We start from the raw sequence: 22,806 nt of genomic DNA on the forward strand, positions 1-22,806 counted from the left end.
TAGGGAAGTCAGTTTCTTGTGCAGTTAGCAAAATGATCTTAATAAACCATGTCTTTTCGTAAGTGCTCTGTATATGCATTGAATTCTTTTAAGAGAGGATGCCAACTTGCTCTTCTTCCGGGGCTATAAAATTTGTCAGATACAATGTATTAGTGACTATTAGAGTTATCGGTGAACGTGTGTGTGTGTGTGTGTGTGTGTGTGTGTGTGTGTGTGTGTGTGAAGAATTTGACATGTCATAGAAATGAAGTCGATCGCTTGTATATTACAGATAAATATTTCAAGATAGAAAATAGAGACATACTAGGATAGGAATGGTCACTATGTGCAAGATACTAATACTGACCGGTCTCATTAGGCAGCAGCAGTATAATGTACAAATCAGCACCATGTGATTCAACAGAATATAAAATCAATCCATGTGATTCAACAGAATATAAAATTTCATTAACAATTTCAATTTTTCCAATTAAAATGGCCAAAACTATTTTAATTTACAAGTGTGCTTTTTGTTTAATATCTCCTTTCTAGGAAGTATGTAGTTTTGGTAAAGATATTTGATTAAATAAAATAAGAGACAAAAGTCTTCTAGGCTTTCAGAGTTGAGTTTTACAGTTTCTAATCTGACAGAACTCTGGGGGATATTCTTAAAGCATAGTTCAGATCCTGATTTGGCATGTGCATAACTTTAAGCACCTGAGTAATCCTATTTACGTCTTTTGGATTACTCACGTGTTTTGAATATATACCCCATACCTGTTTTGCAGAATTCAAACAACTGTCAAGTCTGTGAGAATGTCAGGTTTCCCCAATAGTTTTATCAAAGTGACCTGCTAAAACATTTTATCAAACCATTTGATTTTTCCTGGTGGGCAGAAAATCTCAATTCTTTACCTATTTTTTCCCTTTAAGCTATTTTGGAAATTATGTCCATAAAAGATCACTTTTGCACTGTAAGTAGAACTTGACATGCAAATAGCAGAATTATCTGACAAAAGAATTCTCATATGTAACTCCTATCACTATCAAAATATTCTTGTGAATACTAAGAATAATAAATCTATGCAAGTCACTTTGGAAAATAGCTTAAGTAAACAATAAGAAGAGAATTTGTGGCTTCCATTGGCCCACAAGTTTATATGAAAACTTGATATCTGATTTTCAGTCAGCTGACATTTGTGCCAAACACTCTCAATGTATAGTATTCCATGGAATTAATGCTTTTGTAACTGAACGCTTAGCAGAAAAGTAATGAGAACTGTTATATACTTGACAGGGAATTATATACTGTACATAAAATGGCAGCAACATGTCAATAAAAAAAATATTCCTCTTCTTGCTCTTCCAAAAATTGGAAATAAAGCTAAATTGCCCCTTCACTCCAATATCCTTTTTAGACGCTCTTGAGTTTTGCTCAGCCAGTGGTATATGCTGAAAAGGCAATTTCTTCCAGTAATTTTAGGAAAAAGCTATCATCAAACTGTCAACAGCCTAAATTGAGATTAAAAGTACCAAAGAGAAACCTTCACTATTATCAGCGTCCCAAATATGAGTACTTGAATAGACAGATAACATCTTGAAAGTATATGAGGCCACCTCCATTTTGAGTTTTTGGAGAGACTTTGGGGAAAAGACCTTATATTAAATGAATTCTATTCACAGTTCTTCTTACCCTACACAGTTTTACCAGGCCAAGATAATGTAAGGGACATGTTCTACATTTCACATTTTGGACTTACTGCATGCATCAGTGGGTTGGTCTTTGGGGGGCTTGATCCTGTGAAGTGTCATAGTGAATGCCTTCTGCTCACATTGACTTCTTGCACGTTTGAACTCTTTTGTCTGTTTCTTCAGCTGGTGTAAATGTGCATCTTTCAGATGAAGTCAATAGAGTTACACTGGTCGGCTGCTGAACATGTGGCCTATACCTTTTAGTCTTTTCAGCGCTGTACTCATGTAGCTGGAGGATATAATAGTTCTGAACCGGCAGAGGGAGTGGGAGAGGAAGCTGTGCAAGAATTAGCTAAAAACTTCCAGTCGTGATCTGTAATGCCTTTGCTATTTCAGGAGTCCTATATCTGTCATAAGATCTCCTTTGTGCTAAATACGGCAACGGTTCTCTGATGTGCCTAGATTTCTGGAAGGGTCCAAGCTGCGACCATAAAAATGATTCCAATATAAGACCTCATGTGGAAGTTGAAAATGTGTCTCCAGAGGTGAAAGGCTAGTGTGTTAATCCACTGAGTCACTTACCTTTTAAACTGTATTAGAGACCTTTTGTTTGTCATTGTTTTTGGACTTTTATAGATGCTAAGTATTCAGAAGCTTTAACCAGAATATATTATCTTTTTATTTTTTTTCTTACTATTTCTAAACCAGTGTCAATCATGGTATTATTCCTGGTAATCTTTAACAACATGGAATCAGTGTTTCCAATTGTTTGAGGACCTGCTGAGCCAAACCATTGTATTCCCATTTTACTTTAAAGTTTATATGCTCATCAACCTTTGTAAAAAAAATAAAAATTAAAATCTGTCCAATTAAAAAAGTCTGTGTCAGAGTGCTGGAGTGACTGGGTTAGTTTAGTTTATAAGTGCTACTCTTGTCAGTGGCTTTGCTGATATGAGTCATGAAACAATACATTGTCATTGGATTTAAGAAAAAGCTTAATGGTTGTATTTGTTCTTCCCCTTTGTTTTGTCTTCTCTAGAAATCATCAGTCTGATTTTTCAATCTAGACGAGTCTGTTGTAGTGGTAGGAAAAACAGTGTGGTGAAAACTAAGTGCTTCATCTCCACCATATTAACTAACATGGAAAGGACATGAAAGCCTTGGAGATTAACTGCATGTGAACACTAAATGCTGCTACTGTGCTGCCAAGGCATCTTTTTAAGGACTACTCTATGGGAATGATACATGTTCATAAACAAGACCTAACTTTTGCTTTAGGATCTGATTCCAACAACATAACATTGCTGCCCTGTGACTTGGAAGCATAAATAGAGCCTTGTTCTGGCCTTTGTAATGTGTAGGCCTTTATAATGTTCTCTTGGGATACAACCCTGTCTCACTGCATAAAATGTACTTTGCTCTGGATTTAAACACCTCTATGTTTCCTTTGGATAACAAAGGAATAACATCTGATGTTCTTTATTGTGGGGAACCTTTGGGATTGTGTTGGATAGGATCATTTTTCTCGAACCCTTGTATTAAATTAGGTGTTTTTTTTTAATTCAATCAGACTTTTCAGATGTCTTAAACTTTTGATACAGGTGGTTATTCCTATTTTATTTCTTTTGCATGATACATTATGAGCATTTTTGTGACATAACCCTCTATCTTCCCACTGAGGCAATGAGTAGTGCATAATGTGTTTCTTTTCAAAAAAGAGGTGATAATTAAATCTACCTTCCTATCCTGTGGAAAGTATTGGCTGATTGATGACTTTCTTGCCAAAGCACTTGCACTGAACTAACAATAAAATGTTTATTGTGGGCCAAAGATTCTTAATAGAAGTGTTGTTTTCTAAAGTGGTGATGCAGGTGAGAGAATTTGTTTAAGGACATTATTCTCGTATCACGGTAGGAAAAGTTAGGGCTCCTACTGCCTTTCGAGAATTGGCAACTAACTTTTAAATCCTTATGTTTTCTAACATGATTATTTATCAGTGCTACATATGACTGTCAAGTCTGTGTAATCGCATCATCTAGCTCCTCCTAGTTTAATCATTGACTTTCCTTTGAGTGTTGATAACACATGTATCTGTTTTATCACCCAGGCCTCCTCCAATGATGCTGCCTCAGTCTCCCCTGAGTCACACTATACGCCTTTGCCTTCAGGATCCAGGGATCTCACCAATCACAGAGGTAAAAACCAAACTTTGATTGCTACGAACCACGTCAAGGTGTCAAGTATCAGAGGGGTAGCCGTGTTAGTCTGAATCTGCAAAAGCGACGAAGAGTCCTGTGGCACCTTATAGACTAACTGAAGTGTAGGAGCATAAGCTTTCGTGGGCAAAGACCCACTTCGTCATGCATCTGACGAAGTGGGTCTTTGCCCACGAAAGCTTATGCTCCTACACTTCAGTTAGTCTATAAGGTGCCACAGGACTCTTCGTCACGTCAAGGTGGTAAACTTTGCTGTAAGGCCTTCCAAATGCATTACTGCTGCACCGGCACTTTAGAGAGAACACTGTGCTTTTTCAAGCAGTTGATGAGAAAACCATACCTGTCAAGACTACAGATTTTAACTCATATTAAACAGGATTTAGAGGTAGTCTACTGGGAAAGCAAATAAATCTATGGAATAATAACATTTAGCGATTTAAAAAAATATAAAGAGATTAGAGTACTTAAATATTGCTAAGTAGATGATTACATGCAGCACTGGTGATCTTGAAAGAATTTGTAAATTCTAATATTTGTGAAGAGAGGGTTATTTTGCAATTTAACAATTGAGGGCTACAATTTCAAAATGTTAACACACATTTATGTTGCAATAAAAAGGGATTCTGTTCTGCTTTTCAACATTAAAAGGGGATCAGTGTGCAATTTCCCTTTTTATCGGTACTTAGAACTTCAAAACCACCTTGGGCAAATTCTCAGGTTCCATAGACATGGCTAGGGAAGCAGACAAAGAACTTTAGTTGCTATTCCAAGCTACTTCTCATTTGTTCCAAAAAAGGAAGAACTTTGAAAAACTCGGAGCACTCTGCAGCCAGAAGCCAGTGTAGGAATAGCCATATAAATCCTACAAGGTGCTCACTGGATTCCATATAGTTTTAAAATAACTGCTTTCCCAATGGCTTTGATAGAGCCTTGTTGAATAGCGACACACCTCTTCTGTAAAGGTTACTTACAATCAGTTCCTATATATAAGACTGGCTTTGCTGTAAGTTGTGTTACCATTTATCTCAGTGTCTGGAAATTGACTTAGCCTCTTCTACTAGTTATTGAGAAGCTGAACAATGTGCAATGTCCAATGCTACTTGGTGCTTTCAGGGAAGGTGAAAGAGCTCATACAAAAACCTGACTGCTGGTGCCAGACTTTTTCTGAAGGTCAGCAAAAAGTACAGAAAGTGAAGGAAGTTGAAGGTGTTGAATCACTTTATCTTTGTCATTTATGCCATACAGTAATTAACATTTCTAGGAGAGAAGGGACTAAACCAATGCTGGATCTCACAGTGCCCTAGACTTTTAGGATGTAAAAATTAGAAGCCACCGAGATGTATTGTGTGGCTTGAGCCCATCTTCAATTTCTAGGTAAATGCTGTTGTGTTGAGATTGGCATCCTGCTGTTGGGTTAGATAGCTTTTCTCTAGAACAAGTGAACATTGCAAGTGCCTAAGAGTGAAAGAGATTATTTCAAACTCCCAGCTCATCTGATGAAATTGGTTTTATCCAAAAAAGCTCATGATCCTATAGCTTTGTTAGTATCTAAGTTGCCACATTGTTGCTACTCATTGTTTTTAGAAGATCTATTACAGGTTATATCCCTCAATTATGGGTCAGTTTCTCTTGTAATCCAGTTCTTTATGGGCGTGTCTGGCAGTGGGAGCATATCTTTATATGGCTGCACATTTAGAACCCGGTGTTATATTGACTCCCATTGCATTCTGTGGGGCATGGAGGTATTCGTACTCCTCATGCAACGAGGGAAATGGTAACCCCAAATTCTCTAGTTTTACCCCCTTTGCCGCTCACTCCTGTGAACAGGAAAGACGAATTCTTCTATTGGAAATAAACACAACCGTGTTTTCCTCTGGGCCCTTTAAATCACCGCTGAAATGCTCTGTGGTGCGCTCAGGGCAGCTTTCAGGCCTGGGTAGGGGCATGCTCTGGTCTAGGCCACCCTAGGGGCTGATTGCCCATTTGACCCCCTCTGCCTAAGGTACTGCCCTTTCTGGGAGCACAGAACTGCTGTTCCCCCGACCATACCCAGGGGCCCAGCGAGGTTGTTGACTCCCCTTACTGTCCATACAAGGTTTTTTAAGCATCTAATAATGAAGTGATCCAACAGAGGAGATCAACACCCCTAGTTTGCCCCCCTACAATACTCTTGTTGGACTAAGTTTCAAAGGTAGTAGCCGTAAATTCCAGCCACGTGATTGAGATCAGTGTTGGATCCAAAAATCAAACTCCTAAGGTTAGTAATTCAGCTGCAATAGGCTAACATTTTATGTCTCAATAACTGTGTTTAAATAAATGTCACTTCCAGATATATATTAAATACTAAATAATCATTGTTCAAAATACCTACTCCAATATGTTGAAACATCAGAGTTGTGAAAGACATTTGCAATTCTTTTGCAACTAGTGAAAATTCATTACGTAAACTAAAAGCCCCCAAATTTGGTGATATTCTTCTTTCTTTAAACTTCCACTGATTAAGCTGTGCCAAATTTCAGATTTGTGCTATGTGATGTGGGCATGAAGAAAATACACAAAGAAAAAACATTACATTTATGTTGTGAGTAACAGAAATATGACTTTTCTTTATAAACACATAGATATAGAATGTTAATTGGTAAGCAACCTAATAGTATGTTAGCAGAATCCTTCAAGGAGGGTCCATGTGTGAAGACCCTGTTATCTTCCTGTTCCTCAGCTTTAATTCAATTCTATCACATCACATAACAGATCTTAAAATAATTTTTTAAATCAATGTAATTGCATGTTGAACTTCTCTAGTACAGAAATATCTGGTCTGGAATCACCCATCATCTGGAATGATTTTAGTCAGTCGGCTGTTCACTTATCGTGGGTGTTTCCCATGGTCCCATAAAGTTTGTTTACAGCCACCAGTCCTAGCTCTCAATGTTCTGTGCTGTTATTCAGCTCTAATTTACCCCTAAATGTCCTCTAACAGCCCAGTAAGCAGTGGAAGTGTTGGCAATGCTGCTAGACAATATTGACCTCCTCTGGTCCGGCGAACTTCTCTGGTTCAGAACTGGTCAGGTCCTGAGGGTGCCAGACTAGAGAGGTTCAACCTGTAGAACAGTGCAGTATAGTTGTAGCCTTGTGGGTCCAATGATATTAGAGGGAGAAGGTGGGTGAGATCCAATCTTTGATTGGACCAACTTCTGTTGATATGAGAGACAAATTCTCAGTTCATTTGGGATCTTACTTCTATTTCTCCCACACCACTTGCTTTCCAGTAACACTTTATGAAAACCTTCTCTCCTTGCCTCCTGAAACAAACACTGACACATCCAACCTACACAACCAACACTCCATTTACTTAAATGGATTGTACCAAGTCCCATCATGAATTTAAGACGAGACATAACAGTTCCGATTTTCCTGTAAATGTAAATCACTGTTACCTCACTGCCTCAGTGAGAGTGAGCTTTTATAGAGATTATTTTGTGTGCCAGCTCTCTGTCACACCAGTGTGTGTGCCTTGTCACCAAAATGCTCGAGACTCAGCCAGTCTTTAGCTTGCCTTAATGGTAACAGTCAGTGAATTCCAATTTTCCAGAGCTGTGTTTTGGTAGCGTCTCTCACTAGGGACTCTCAGAAATTAAGTGTGCTGCCTCCAAAGAGACAGAACACGCACCAATTAGTTAGCTGAAAACTCACACTGTATATCACTGAGAGAGTTTATAGTAAAGCTAAGAAGTTTATTAACAAAGAACAGATCTGTGCGCCCAAGGAAGAGGAAAAGAGACAGATACAGTTACAAACAAAGCATTGTTACTAATCCCTAAAACTTAAGTCAAACAAGTTATATCTCTATCTAAAACAGTTTCTTACCCCCAGACACTTATCAGCTCTCTCCCTTCGGACCAAGAGAATCCACCATTCACAGACTCTGAGGGTCCTGTTCCTTATGTCGCCAACAGGATGGATAACTAAAATCTTATTTTATATTATCCAAACTCCCTTGCCTGTGCCTCGAGCCATGAATCTGAAGTGCGGATTCTGCTCGCTGGTATGACCGCTAACCTGTCCTCTCCTCTGCTTGTTAGCTTGATATTGTCTCACCCCTTCTTGTAATCAGGCAGGTAAATTCATATTCCTTTATATAAGATAAACTTGATGTACGCACTGCCTCCCAAACACATTTTAAGAACATTTTTCCAGCACATACACCTAATCCCTTGTACACAACCTATATACACGGCACAATTTTTGGGTCCAGCATATTTGCTGTTTACACATATCTTAAATGAGGCCATTTAGATACATATATATTATGACAACAGTTTATTGGAAGTAAAAAGAAAGTGTCAGGCCTGATATGAGCTGCAATGTATCGAACCCTCTGCCATTTTGCACGAGGGGAATTCCCAGGGTCACAGCAGTCTATATAAGGAATGATAATCGGGTCCTGCATTTAATACGTTCTATGACTTGTCTTCAACTCTGACAGCAAAAAGCGCTTCATGTGCACGGATTGGCAGACATTAACAATGATGCAGAAATGGACAACATTCAAGGGCTGGTGTGAGACAGAATGTAGTGGGAAATGTTCTACCACGACACACGTGCTTGTGAAAAGGCTTCCTTGAGAGAGGGTTTCTACTGTTTAAACTTAGAATAGGGAACTCTGGGAATGAGTGCAATCGTGCACTATACAGTGAAACTCTGTTAACCAGAAAACTTTAACTGGCATTGCCCCCCAGCCACAATACTGTCACATCTTTAGGCTCACAGGCCTGGCTTGGTTTACCATAATTGGCTTAACAATTTTTTATTTAAGAAGTACTAATCATCTTTAACTCAAAATAGAAATGTGAGACCAACTGCCTCACACTACAAAACTACCAATATTCAAAACTTGAGTTTTACTACTAATGTCCATTGGTTTTTCCTAGGTTGATGGGACCCTCAGATAAAGGGAATTTTGAGATAACCAGAACGCCTTAATCCCCGAGCATGCCAGATAACACAGGTTTTACTATAATTCACTACTGGTCACTGAGTCACTCTTTGAGGCACCACATAACGACCACACATTCTCCTCATACTTAGTTGTGTTAATTTTTTTAAGCACAATGCAATTGTTGCAGGATGTGTATAAACAAGCTAAAGCGCACAACATCCAGTCATAGATCTTTGGGCTTTTTCTGCGACCTGAGGCAAGTCTTGTTGCTAGGAATTTGGCTGTCAAGAAGTTGTACCATTCAGTCATGCCAGTATGTATGTGCACATGTTTTTATTTTAAAAATGTAGTTATATAGCATCTATCCCCAGGTACTTGGGTACTTAAAAAGGTTAACAAAGATAGCTATCTTAAAACTGGGCTTTCAAGGACTTTGACTATCAAAAGGGCAGCAAAGAAGTTATAATTTATAGCTGGTCAGATGAGCTGCCTTGAAAGAAACCCTTTGCAGTGAGCCATGAAGAGCAGTTCTATGGATGTATTCAGAAAAGAAGTTACAGATATGAGGTTATTCAACCAACAACAGTTTGTCTGGGACTTGAGCTAGATGAAACTTTGGGAATGGGCAGAAGTAGATGTAGAGAGAGAATGTGGGAGACACTAAGTAGGTCTAGATTACTAAAGTCTTATAATCTAGATTTGTAATTAACAGGACAATAGGACAGAGTCACCTTGGGCCTAGATTATTAATGGTTATTCCATCAGTAAGACCTTTAATTAAATGTATTGTCTCACCAGCAACCAGAGCAGATCACAGAGGAGTAGGTGTTATTGATTCCCTTGCAGCTATATCAAGAAAGAGTCAGGCAGCCTTATTCTGCAACTGTTGCAGTTTCTTGATCAATTTCAAGGGAAACCTAATTAAAAACAAATTACAATAATTTATCCTGGAAGAGATGAAGGCTTGAATGACAAAGGTGAGCTCAACATTAGAGGGGAAAGTTTTCTGGGTTCTGCCTAAAAATCGAATTTGTAAAATATACTTCTTTTGGGCTAGAGGGAGTATAAAAGTGGAAATGGAGAGGATTGGCAACCCCCAAAATACCTTCCAATGCTAAATCTCTCTAGTCCAATAGAAGCTTAATTTTAAAAATAAGTACTTTCAAGTCCTTTGACTGAAAGTGGGACTCTTTGTATAAGTAAAGTTAAGCACAAGCATAAATGTTTTAAGGGCTGGACCCAATGACGATCCCTTTTCTAACATGTGAAGGGACAAAAATTGACATTTATTATAAAGAACTATTTTAAAATGTAAGGGGCTCATTTCTGAAGACTGTTGTGCAGATCTACAAATAACACTGAAAAGTCACACTCTTCTTAAATCAAAGGCATGAGAAAGAGAAGCAAATCAGTTTGCATGACAACTTGCTTCCGGAAAGATAATTATCCTGCATATATTATCATTACCATCTTCTCTGTTGTTATTATTGACACAGTTGTTAGGTGCTCATCCCATCTTCCAGCCAGAGGCTTAGTTTAAGTTTGAAATTGACTGCTAGGAATGTCACAGAATAATTTACATAGCAACTTATCATAATTAGTTATAGTTTGCAGTTTCCTTAATGTGAACTGCACTTTATGCTTTGCAATTGATTTCTTCTATATCTCTGCATAAAATAGCTTAATGCGTGCCATCCAAAAATATGTGTGGGTAGTTTTTATCATTTAGTTAACCTGAGGGATCATAAAATAAATGTTAACAGAACCTATAAATAGGGAGTATTGGCTTTAACTCATTTAATAAGTCGAAATGAGATGAGTAAGAGGGAAGTTTAAGTGGATAAAATATATTGAGGTTCCATGCCAAGCAGAAATATTGTGAAAATAGAGAGAAGTTTTCTATGTTGGCTTGTATGAAAGCAAGCAAGGCACTTCATAGAGAATCCAGGATTTCTGTTTCTCGCATTGGGTCATATGCATTGGTAGTACAATATAGAGCAAATCAGCAAGCCACCAGTTTGGTCAAAATGGCAACAAGACCTTCTCCCAAATGTAGAAACTGTGATTAGCTAAACCTGGTCTACCATACAGCAGAAAGTTGAAATAAACTGGAATCGAATAAGTTTCCGTGCAGTCCACAAAAGGAGTACCACCAGACGCTGGCTGGAGCTGCCCTCAGCATTCGATGTGTGATCCATACTCGATCTGCTAAATTGAATGCCAGAAAATCGACCTCTGGAGCATAGATCTTCCACGTAGGATAGATGTGCCCCTAGTATAATACAAGTGAAATACGCACAGTTCAAATTTGGGGGTAGGGGGCAGTGACAGTCAAAAGGATCATGTTTTGAGAGCAAATTCACTGCAAAACTTATGCTGAATATCAGCAAATATTTCCCCAAAGCAAGTTGCATTAAGATCCAGAATTCTCTCGCTCTGTTGTTAGCACTGTCGACGATAAGACTGGAATAAGCAGTTCAAGGTGAAAGACCTGACTGCACTACCCTGTACAGACTTTATTGCATACACAGCTTGACAGTTCTGGAAAATTGCAACCATGCAGAGTAGAGACCAAGATTATGACAGTCGTGTTATGTCCAATGTGAAGAAGACGAAACCTCTAAAGAAGATTTATAGAATTGAGGTCAAAGAAAGTAGAACAAGAGGCCAACCACGAATGAGGTTAGAAGATATGAATTGGAAGAATTTAAGAAACCTAATTTTTCCCATGTTGCCTCCCGTTGAAGGAAGAATTGCAAAGGACCATTCTAAATGGAAATCCATTCTACATGCCACTATGGCTGCATCAGACCCATATGAATTGATGGTTCTGGTATTTTGGCTGGTGTCAATCTGTCTAGAGTGGTTCATGATTGTGAGTGCCCACCCCAGGTCAGATTATCAAAAAAAAACCAGGGCAAAAATGACACATGGGTTGTATGTTTATAATTTGATTTCACAGACCCACTAACAAGTGTGAACTCCTAAAGCACTATAACCGTCATACCACGGAGTCACAGACTAGCCCCAGAGGCATTTCAGTCTATCTTGCCATGCAGCCAAGATTGACTTTGAGGGAGACGGTTGTTGTACACGAATGTCACAATAATATTCGGGTTACTCCTCTCCAAAGCAGCTGGGAACTCCTTGCATATGCTTAGAAACCTTTTCCTGGGGAAGGAGTGTCCTTTACAAGCCTACTGTTGGATAATTCCTGTTGCAGCAGTTGATGTTCATGGAGGAGGCGTAGGCCAGTAGTCTGTGTGACAAGGACTGGCTTAGGCGCCTAGTGATTCAAAGGGGCCTGGGCCTCCCAGCTGCTGCTACTGTGGCAGCAGTGGCAACTGGAGACCCAGGCCTTTTAAATCACCACAGGAGCACTGTGCCACATGCTCTTTGTGGCTCTAAGGGCTGGAGGAGGGGCGGAGGGCTGTGCTCTGGGTGGCGCTCAGGGCTGGTTATCCCTGGCCCTGCCCCTTCCGCCCAAGGGTCCACCCCTTCCTGGAGTGCAGAGCTCCCCTCCCCCAGCCTTGCTCAGGGGCCTGTGAAGGCTGTTGTCTCCCTGAACTGGGGATCTTGTGGGAAGGCACAGAGTAATGAGGCTGACCTTGCAGCCATCACAAGTGCAGCTGCCACTGGAATGGAGACTGCTCTAAAAGAGAGAGCTCTTTAGTGGACAATTTGCCTTGTGAAGTAGTGAGAAATCTCTTTCAAAATCCATGTGTTTTGCAATAAAGCACAGACACTTGACCAAATCAGTTGGTTTTGATTTTGGCCCTGACTAATATAATTGAAGGAATACATTTTTGGGTCCATTGAGTTCATGTTCTCTTTACTGAGAGTCGCCAGTTTATTTTCTGTGCTTCAAGGGAATGTTGGATTTGAATCAGAATACTGTAGATTATTAAAACATCAGCATAAAAATGAACCACTGTCTTGTGTATTACATTGATGGGAGCAGCCAGTCATGTGGAACTAGGGAGGAGTGAACAGGCTTGGAATTTTATATGAACTAACTCCAAGCATTGCTCAAAATGCGCATAAAAGATTTTCTGAGGTTCAGAAAAGTTGTTAATACTTTTTAAATGAAATACTTTTTATTTTGTGAGTTTCATCTGCATTGTTCATGTTGAATCAGAAACTCTGAATCCCGAGGCAGGAGAAAGCTGTACGTCTATTGTTTGGCAAGCTGACCAGAAGGAGAAAGTTGAACAGAACACTCTTGGGTAGTATGATGTCGAAATAAGAATTGCTGGGCCTTGAAGAGGATTGTGTAAGAGCAGAAGAGGAAGTAAAGTGCCTAAAATCTTAAGTATAAGATTTAAAACCTTTGTTTGGGATTTTCAAAGAAGCATAAAAAGCCAGGTGCCCAAGTCTCATTCATATTCAGGGAGTGCAAGATAAATAGCATTCGTAGGATACTTCAAAAACACCAACATTTATTTTCACATTACATGCAATATAGCAAAGTCCTATATTCCCTTATTAGACTACTCAAAGAATGCTCCCACCTCCATAACTTTTGAGTCTCTATTATGACTTCCCCAAATTCAGCACAACCGTTCCACAAACCTAGCTGCCAGTCACCCCTATCAGAGAAGAGAGAAAATGAATAATAGGGAAACAGCTGTGGCTGCAAGGTGACAGAACAGGAAGCTTCACGTTTTTCAAGGCATTTTCTCATGCAAATAGCAAGAAGTCATGAACATGCTCAGTCTCCCAACACCAGCTCAATAATATGACAGAAAGTTGTGGAAAGGCTGGCTCTTAACAAAGTAAACCTACATTGAAATCAGTTTTAGGTTTGTAGCAGTCGTAGAAATTCAGTGTGGACTCAACTGGCAATCAAAAAAAAAAATGGTCGGTAAACCAGCCGTTCGGCTCTATAATAATAACCTTTTTTAGAACAAACAAGTCCAATCATGCTATTTTTTGTAACCATGGTATTACAGCCATCTCACGGGAACGGGCTTCAAAGCAGAAGCACGGCTGTATAGAGACATACCCCTGAGAATTCTTGTATTTAGTTAGCGCTCCAGTCGAGCCTGTTTTAGTCCTCCAATTTTATCTCTCAGGCATTTTTACAGCCTCATTGGAACAAATAAACAAACATCTGGAAATATGTGGGATATTTAATTAAAAAGTTTGTTTGGCCAAAAATGGTAAAATCATGAAAAATTGCCTGTCTCCCAGCTTTGAAAGGCCAAATGATGAAGCTGTTGGCTGCATGCAGTTTTACAGTGTATTGAAATTCTTGGAGGTGCACACCTGCTGCAGTCGCCCTCTCTATTTTGATTTATAACCAATTAATGGGTGTTCAGTGCAAAGACTGTAGAATGGAATTTGAAACAGGGTGTGGTTTCGCACAACTTTAAATAATACATAGACACATGCAGCTATATTAATACAGTATGTACTGTTCTGTAAGACAAAGTGTTAGTCTTGGTACTATTAATGGCAAAAATCACATCTCCCCTCTGGAGTGCAGGTCCTTATTGTGTATGTTGCATTTATTCCATACACTAAGCTTTTCCTGATGTCAGGATGAATTCTATATGCCAATCAATGACAAAACATGTACTTGCTGGTAATGGGGAAAATAAGCTAGAGGAACTCTTGTCTTACAACTTCCAGTTTCACAACCTGCTTATATTTTTGCAAGGAGACTCCATACATCTGAAAAACAATGACTTGGACATCTAACCTTCAGCAAAGTTTGTTTTCTTTTTGTTTGTTTTAAGGCTTCCCCCCCCCTAATTTCTTGATTCTTCCTTTGTATTTCTGTACTTTCTTCTAGGCTTCTCTATCCTTGACAAACTGGGCAGTCAACTTGGCAAGGTTGGAACCTAGAATGTCTGGGTGGGTGAGGAGGATTTGCCCACATCCAATAAGCAATGATCCCGGTGCATATCTAACACCAAAAACAAAGAAAAATAGACATTGCCAGTAATGTTATGAGAAAGTCCAGGCAAACATGCTCTTTTTTCATTTAAAAGTTATGACCATTTGAGAATAAAGGTTTCTAATTGAAGCATCCATAAATATTTTAATAGACTGGTATCCCAAATAAGATGCTATATCATGTAACTATATCTATATATTAAATGCAAATGCTATTTAATGAAATGAAAGGAACATTTATGCACTTTTATAATATGCTATCATTTTTACAATTCTGCCCTGAAGGCTCAATTAGGATCAACACCATAGTGTGCTTCAAATGCACAAGACTAGACTTTCATAATTTTACTCAGACTCAATTACCCCTTACTCCATGAATATTCCCATTGACCATAATGGGACTTCTTTGGAATAAGGTGCTACACAAGGTTAACAGGATAATCAAAATCTGTCCCATGCCAAAGGACAATCCATGCACCAAATCAGTTTAAAGTAGTTGCACTGATATTGCTGTAATATGAAATCATATAATGTGCTTGTGGTTCACCTAAAGAAATTGAAGTTTTCCATAAGCATAATTTTAGGATAGACTCAATATTTGTCATAGATGAGACCTTTCGTTATAGGTCATATAGTCAGAGTTGGGGGTAATAAGTGGACAAATAAAATACTAAAACACTGGATAATTGTCTGTGCAAAAGGGCCACTAGGTAACTAGGAATTCACTTTGCATGCACAAATACAGGATTTTGCAGAAGGAGCATTCATATTTTGGTGGCCTTATCCATTTCATGCATTTACACCCTTCCTCCTCTCCACCATCCAAACAAAAAAGTATGTCTGTATTTTTGCATTACTCGGGATTCTATTTTAAAACTTAAAATGGTTGCCCTATTCTATGGGAATCATATTCTGGTTTCATGCTTAGCTGCAGGATTCTAACGTGGCTTCTGCCTGCTGTCCCATGGTGAACGTGTGTTTCTCAGCTGTGGGGAGGGGTGGGTAAATGTCATTAGAAACAAAATGCTAATTCCCACATGGTGAATACATGTGGAAGCCTCTTTACAATTAAAAAAAAAAAAAAAAAAGAAGAAAGAAAAGGAGAAAGAAAATAAATTTCCTGCAAAGTCAAGAAAGGCAGCCATCTGCATCAGAGCAATAAAAGTATTTTATCCCCTTGCGTGTTGGTTTTTTATGGCACACACATCTTGCTATTACATGTAAATTTCTTCCAATCCACCAGGAGCAGCCAAAAAGATGGAGTGTATTTCTTTGTGTGCGTGTGTGTTTAGTTCTGCCTTGGGGAAAGAGAGAGGTATCTTTGTAATGTTTTTGTATTTCTTCCTATGCAAGTGAAGAAAGCTGTCAACATTTTATAGGAAATAAATGACTGTATTTATAATCTCATGATATATTTGCTGATCAATGTTCCCATAAAGTTCCAAAACGAAATGCCACCTAGTATTGTTGAACAATTTTCCTCTTTTGGCTTTTTAATAATGTGCCTGTCATTAGTATTCTCATTGGACAGAAAAATAGTTGATGGCAAGTATCTTAGCACCCTTCTTTAGCTTCATACTCTGTGGAACAGCAAAACTAAGCAGTGATTTTAATGGATAAAACAATAGACATGAGCAAGTGAAGCTGTCTTATGTTCCTTAAGAATAAGATTGTTGATCTTTTTTAGATGTCATCAATTGTGTTGACTTACGGTTTGAGACTGACAGTGTCCATGTGTTCTGTCAGTGCCTTTTAAGAAAGCTCAGGTGTGGTTCTAAAGTACCTAGTACACATAAGCAACCTCCTGAAGCTTTCCCCACCTGTGATTGCATGAAACTGAACTAAAGCATGGAACATAACTTGTTGACTATGTACTCACACTCTCCCAATTGCTGAGAACAAAATCCAATGAAATGCAATTTTAGTACTTGCGTGTCACTAGGGAAATAGACTCCTAAAATCACATAGTGAAGCATTGGAAAATTCAGTAAATTTGTATTAAGCTTCCTGTTATAAAAGCTAAGAAACCATAGGCTTTACTTCTGAACCACAGGGCATTATTATGTAATTTTATTAGAATACCCACAAATGTAATAATGATGGTTAGTAAAGTAGGCTGGAAAAACTTGAGGTTAATAAATAAGGGCCTGATTTTTGCCCAGTTCTTCTGCAGGTGCCCAATGTAGAGAGTACAACGGAGCCTCTGTACTGCTCATTTAAAGGCCAAGCACAGTTGCAGACCCTGAATTTATCATATCTTATATATACCTCCCCCATGTCACACAATACACCCAGTGGAATAGAGGGAGAGGCAGAACCATAGCTCAGTTTTCCCATATATACACTGGCGAATTGAGATGGGGTTTAGACGTGAATAAATAGACTAGTGCGAGGCACATAAACTTTGTCATCTCATTGTTAGCAGAACAGAATTTGAATCCATATCCCAGAGATAAAAAGATAACATACTAACATACTGCCCTAGAACCTGATTATCTCTCTTAAAAAATAACCTGAAAGACTTGACGTTAAGTTATGAAATGATAAATTCTGCAGGAAAATTGACCAATTTTACATATTGCTTACATTTTTTAAAAAAAGATATAACTCGCTAAATTATTCAAACTGGTCAAGGACAATTTTATGTGGACTAATGCCAATCATTATATATTTAAGAAATTTGATGTGTTAAGTGTCAGAGGGGTAGCCGTGTTAGTCTGAATCTGCAAAAGCATGTTAGATGTGTTAAGTGTTACTTTCACGGCACACTTACAGAGATGTTAGATTAAACCCATATTTTTACTGATAGTTCACAAGTTTTGTATTTCTTAGGAACCTTTGCACACCAGAACCAAAACCATAGGGGGAGACAGCAGTCTGCTCCCTAAGGCAGAGGGACAAATGCAACCCATCTTTCTCCAGGTTGGCTTTTTGCAGGCTTCCCGCTGAAGACCCCTACAGAGCTCCCTAGCCTTCAAGCAGGAACAGAAACATTGAACATATTTTTTTCAACATACATAAAGAATAAAAAACAACAGGTGGAAATTAGAATGAAAAAAAAGATAGATATGCACACATCTACCAAAACTCTAAGCATTCGATGCAAAGTGGAGAGAGAAAAGGAAGCTCCTCTCTCAATTGTTAATCATGACCCTGCTGTGTATTCCTTCTCATGCCAAGCCAGAAGTGAAAAACTAAACCCTTTAAGGTGAGCTTAATAGTAACATAAGAGTTTTTTATTTTGTGGTCTTGCAAAGGAATCAGAACGTTAAGTGGCACTGTGGAAGGCATCAGGCTTTGAGAACTACTTTTTTTTCTTTGTAAGTTCTCCACTTCCATTGATTTCACACACCGCTCACTAGTGTTGATAGCATAGGAATAGGAGTTGTTGGTGTCCTTTGCCAATTTAGTTTTTCAGGGAGGGAGAAATACCAGTAGAGAATACCAATAGGTTAAATACACGGTTCAGCTCTGGAACATCTGTTGAAAAGTCATATAAAATACAGTTCTGTTTGCTACCGTATATGAAAAAGAATCTGAGTTTGCCCAGACCTTCCACAGGTGCACAATGTGGAGGCTGAGGTGGTGTGTAGAAATGCCTCAAGTAGGAATACCATATAAGGAATGGCTACAATAAGGCATATCATAGGAATATTAAGAGCAGTGTCTTTTCTATGGATATGTCTAAACTACATGGCTCTGTCGATGGAGCCATGTAGATTAGTTTACATGAAAAAGGGAAATGAAACTGCGATTTAAATAATCGCTGCTTCATTTAAATAAAAATGGCCGCCTCACTGTGCTGATCAGCTGACTGGGATCTGCCGACCCCAGAACCCTTCGTTGGCAGATCTTTTATGCCTCTCTGTTAATCAAGATGAAGACAGAAAAGTTGCTATGGATCCAGTGTAACTGAGAGTTGAATTTGATCTTATTCTGTTGAAAATTTGGAAAACTAACAAGATTGTCAGAGCTTTTGTATTAATGTGAAAAATGTTCCATGCTCTTCATGCATGTTGGCAGTTGGTGAGGCAGTCAGGATCCAGTCCTTACAACTCAGGGTGTGACTACACTGCAGTGTTTTTCCAGAAAAACAATACTTGTGTCTACACTGCCACTGAGTTATTTTGACACAAAGTCGAAAGAACTGAGAGGTTTTTTCCAATGGTGATAAACCTCATTCTACAAGGAAGGAACATTTTTCCGAAAAAGCTTTTTCGGAAAAAGGCAGGTGGACACAGAAGAGGGAGTTCTTTCGAAAGAAGAGGCCTACAGGAAATAACACACAGGAGCGCTGATGGCCACTCTGTCCAGACTAATCACAACTTACATGTGAGATAGCATCCAATCAATATGGGCACTATATTTTGAAAAAGCACATTGCTTTTTCTTTGTGCTTTTGCTGTGTGGATGCTCTTTCAAAATAAGCTTTTCTGGAAGATCTCTTCCAGAAAAGATCTTCCAGAAAAGCTTCTTCCAAAAGAAGCTTGCTTCTAGATGTAGCCTCAGGTCTTGAAACCCATTTTTCTTTCTGTGTGAACATCTTCCAATTATATGATACTAGCCAAGCCCCGCCTCACAGCTTTGGTGCCAGCGGGAGGATGTGGTGGGGTGGGCGAGCGGGCGGCATAGGGGTCAGGTGCAGGGCATGAGAAGACCCAGGGGGCACCAGCTCGGGGGGCCATGGGTGGGAGGGGTAGAGCATGGAGGGCAGAGACTTGCTGCCAGCAGTGGGGCTGGTGGTATCTCCCACTTCTCTTTGTCCCTGGGCCCAGTGTGCCACTTGAAGAAGTCATCGTGCCATGGCAGCGGTTGCTTGATGAACTGTGAGGCAATGCCCCCGGCCACGGTCTGCTGCCGCCACCATCCCCACGTGCTGGACAGGCTGCCCTTGTAGCTGGTAGGTGCAGCGGGGAGCTAGCAGCGGCAGTGGTACCATGCAGATCTGTGCCCACTGGGGTGGGCGGCTCATGGGCCGGGGCCCCACACTGCTCCTGTGCCTGGAGGGTGACCTGTCCAACAGGTGGAGGCAACAGGGGGCAGCACTTTACGGTCCATCCAACAGCTGCTGCCGTGGCACAATGACTTCTCTGAGCAGCGCACCGGGTCTGGCAGCAAAGAGAAGCGGGAGATGCTGTGATCAGTGGGGCTGGTGGTGGGTCTTCCTGCACCCTGCCTTCCCCCGCGCCTGCCCCCCGTGCCACCCACTCACCTGCCCCACCTCACCGCCACATCTTCACATCTTGCTTTGGCGCAGGAGTGGGGAGGGGAGGAGGAAACAGCAGCCACAAGCCCAGCCAACCACATCCTACCCTTCCAGTTTATTCTCGAATGTTCTTTGTGACAGACGGCATGACGGACACCGCTCCTTTTATAATAGTATAGACATAGATGATTTGTTTACATTCAGAGCAGAATTGATATTATAGCACTGCCTTGGAACTGGTGCCTATATCAAAGATGTCAAAAAAAAAAAGCAGCAATAACAAGGTCATCATGATACATGAATGTCCACCAACTAAATGTATCTTTGATCACAAGCTATTTTCTAAATATAAAGATAGCATAAAGAATCAAGTACAAAGCAAAAATAGATTGTGATAAAATATGGGTGGTGTGAATTAACATTTCTATTCCTGAAGTCAAGAAGTTAGTACATTTGAGACTACTTTAAGATTTTGATTTGTTTGGTTATTTGCTTATTCTTCATTTCATTTGCATGCTTCTGCATAAGTTATTTAATATCAATTTACAGTACCGCTTTCTTGAAAATCACTGGTTTGAAGATATATTTTCCCAACCACTATTCCATTGCTTCATAGTTAAAAAGCCATTGGATTTCTGTTCTCTTGCAGATCCCGAAATTTAATGTTTAATAGAAAAAGCTTTTTCAGTCCATTCATGCAATGATTTTTTTTTTATCTGGAAGTTTGGAATACTGTGGAAGCATCTAGGTTAATATTTCAGGGAGTTTTTAGTGTTTCCTACTCTTCCTGTACTTAAACTTGCACAAGATCATGGAGAAAACTCTGTGCACATGATAGACATCTCCATGCTTAAAATCAACTCAGGGCAAATGTTTAAGCCATACACATGTGACTGGAAATATGGGACTTTGAAGTCTCCACACACAAAGTAACATAATGTTGAAATATATACGGTAACAAATAAAGTTGAGGCAATGTTGTTGTGCATTGTTAAGTTGTTGCTGCATTTCAGCCCAGAAATAGGTTAATTCCTTATAATCACTTTAAAATCCTTGAGGGTGATAAGTGCTGTGTACATGTAATATGTTCCCATTATTAGCTGGCTACCGAGATATATTTCTGCTTAATAGCTGTTGTCTATTGAGCTAGTGAGGAACATATCCTGTGGGGAGGGCAGAGGGAGGGAATCAGCAGTATCTGACTTTTTCTGTGTCTAACCTAGGGTGTGTCTGGACTACATGCCTCCTTCGATGGAGGCATGTAGATTAGCCAGATCGGAAGAGGGAAATGAAGCCGCGATTAAAATAATCGCGGCTTCATTTAAATTTAAATGGCTGCCCCGATCTGCCGATCAGCTGTTTGTCGGCAGATCGGGGGAGTCTGGACGCGATGGCCCGACAAAGAAGCCTTTCTTCATCGACACAGGTAAGCCTCGTGAAACGAGGTTTACCTGTGTCGATGAAGAAAGGCTTCTTTGTCGGGGCATCGCGTCCAGACTCCCCCGATCTGCCGACAAACAGCTGATCGGCAGATCGGGGCAGCCATTTAAATTTAAATGAAGCCGCGATTATTTTAATCGCGGCTTCATTTCCCTCTTCCGATCTGGCTAATCTACATGCCTCCGTCGAAGGAGGCATGTAGTCTAGACACACCCCTAGAGAGATTCCATCACTAATACTCTGTTTGGCTGCAGTAGACTCCATAGCAATATCCCCTATCACCAAATGGGGTTATTGTCGGGTGGATTTTCAGGAAACCATCATGGACTGGATTAGGAGCAGACTTAGGTCCAAACTTTGTGATTTTTGTAAATCTCACCGTATTTAGGAAGAATGTAATTATTTGAGTTTAATCTTTGTCACAGCTGGACAATTTAATTTTCTTCAGCTTTATATCTCACTTCAAAAAAAGTCCCCTCAAGTGGCAAAATACTCCATACAACCGTATTACAACATTGGTTCAATGCTATCTTTGAGGGAGATTGTTCCTCATTAAAACATTTGTACAACTACTTATAGTCCGCAGGTGTTCCTTAATGATCTGACATCCAAATATTGGCGGCGTTTACCCCAAACTACTAAGATTCGACAGCAAAAAGTTATATTTATGGCTGCTTTCTTTCTGGAGCACTTATTTGCACATCTTAAAAAAGAACTCATGTTAGAAATTCCACCATGAAATCCATTTTTGCCATTTCTTATTCTTACGAATTTGGGACCGGGCTGGCAATAACTTTAAAACAGCTTATTCACATTCATGCACCACTAAATAAAATTGTTTTATTAGTGTTTTTAAAAAGGTAAAGAAAAGGAAATAAAAAAGAAGCACTTGATAGATTGCTTTGCAGTGTCAATGATCAAATGCTTTGAAATATGTCATTGAAAAGACACTTATAAATCTGACATCTCAAGATGGTTGTCAGACTTCCTTCAATCTATGAACAATGAGAATATGTGCTTGGAGATGAAATGTGGACAAATATTTTGTCTTCTAGACAATTTCAATATATAGCCAAATAGGGGCTCTCTCAAATAATTCATTAGTCAGTTCCTGGTTTTTACCTTTTTTTGTGTGATATTAATGCGTTAGGAGAACCCTAAAATAGTGGGATTGAGCATGGTACCTTCAGAGCAGAAAAGCAATGATAGATTGAACCCACAATTCTGTTTTGACCACAAGATAACTGAGAGATTTTTTTTTCATGAATTAGGAAAGAGGAGGGCTGCACTGGCTACATTTGCAGTGATTAAATCCTTTAGAAAGGATTGTAAAGTCTCTCCTGATTCTTTTTGTCCACCACAGGATGTACAAATGCCCCAATTGGTTAATTTTAAAATATCTGCTTTTCCCTTATTTATTCTACTGCCTTTGT

At 39.4% G+C, this 22,806-nt stretch overlaps 1 protein-coding gene across 6 annotated transcripts in view; it reads left to right on the forward strand.

The window, feature by feature from the left end:
* The window catches only part of LRMDA (leucine rich melanocyte differentiation associated), an 864,979-nt gene that overhangs the window by 727,971 nt on the left and 114,202 nt on the right, over positions 1-22,806 (forward strand). For 4 of the 6 annotated variants that reach the window (XR_012905545.1, XR_012905546.1, XM_075934703.1 and 1 more), the window contains one exon: positions 3,779-3,866. Coding sequence is in view for 4 of the 6 variants with exons in the window: in XM_075934703.1 (XP_075790818.1) it covers positions 3,779-3,866 (88 nt within the window). In the remaining 2 variants the exon portion in view is untranslated. Of the gene's footprint in view, positions 1-3,778; positions 3,905-4,126; positions 21,151-22,806 lie in introns of those variants that run through there. The other 2 variants (XM_075934701.1, XM_075934704.1) reach the window with 1 other exon arrangement.

The sequence above is a fragment of the Pelodiscus sinensis genome, chromosome 8 (genome assembly GCF_049634645.1).
Source record: "Pelodiscus sinensis isolate JC-2024 chromosome 8, ASM4963464v1, whole genome shotgun sequence".
Classification (NCBI taxonomy): Eukaryota; Metazoa; Chordata; order Testudines; family Trionychidae; genus Pelodiscus; species Pelodiscus sinensis.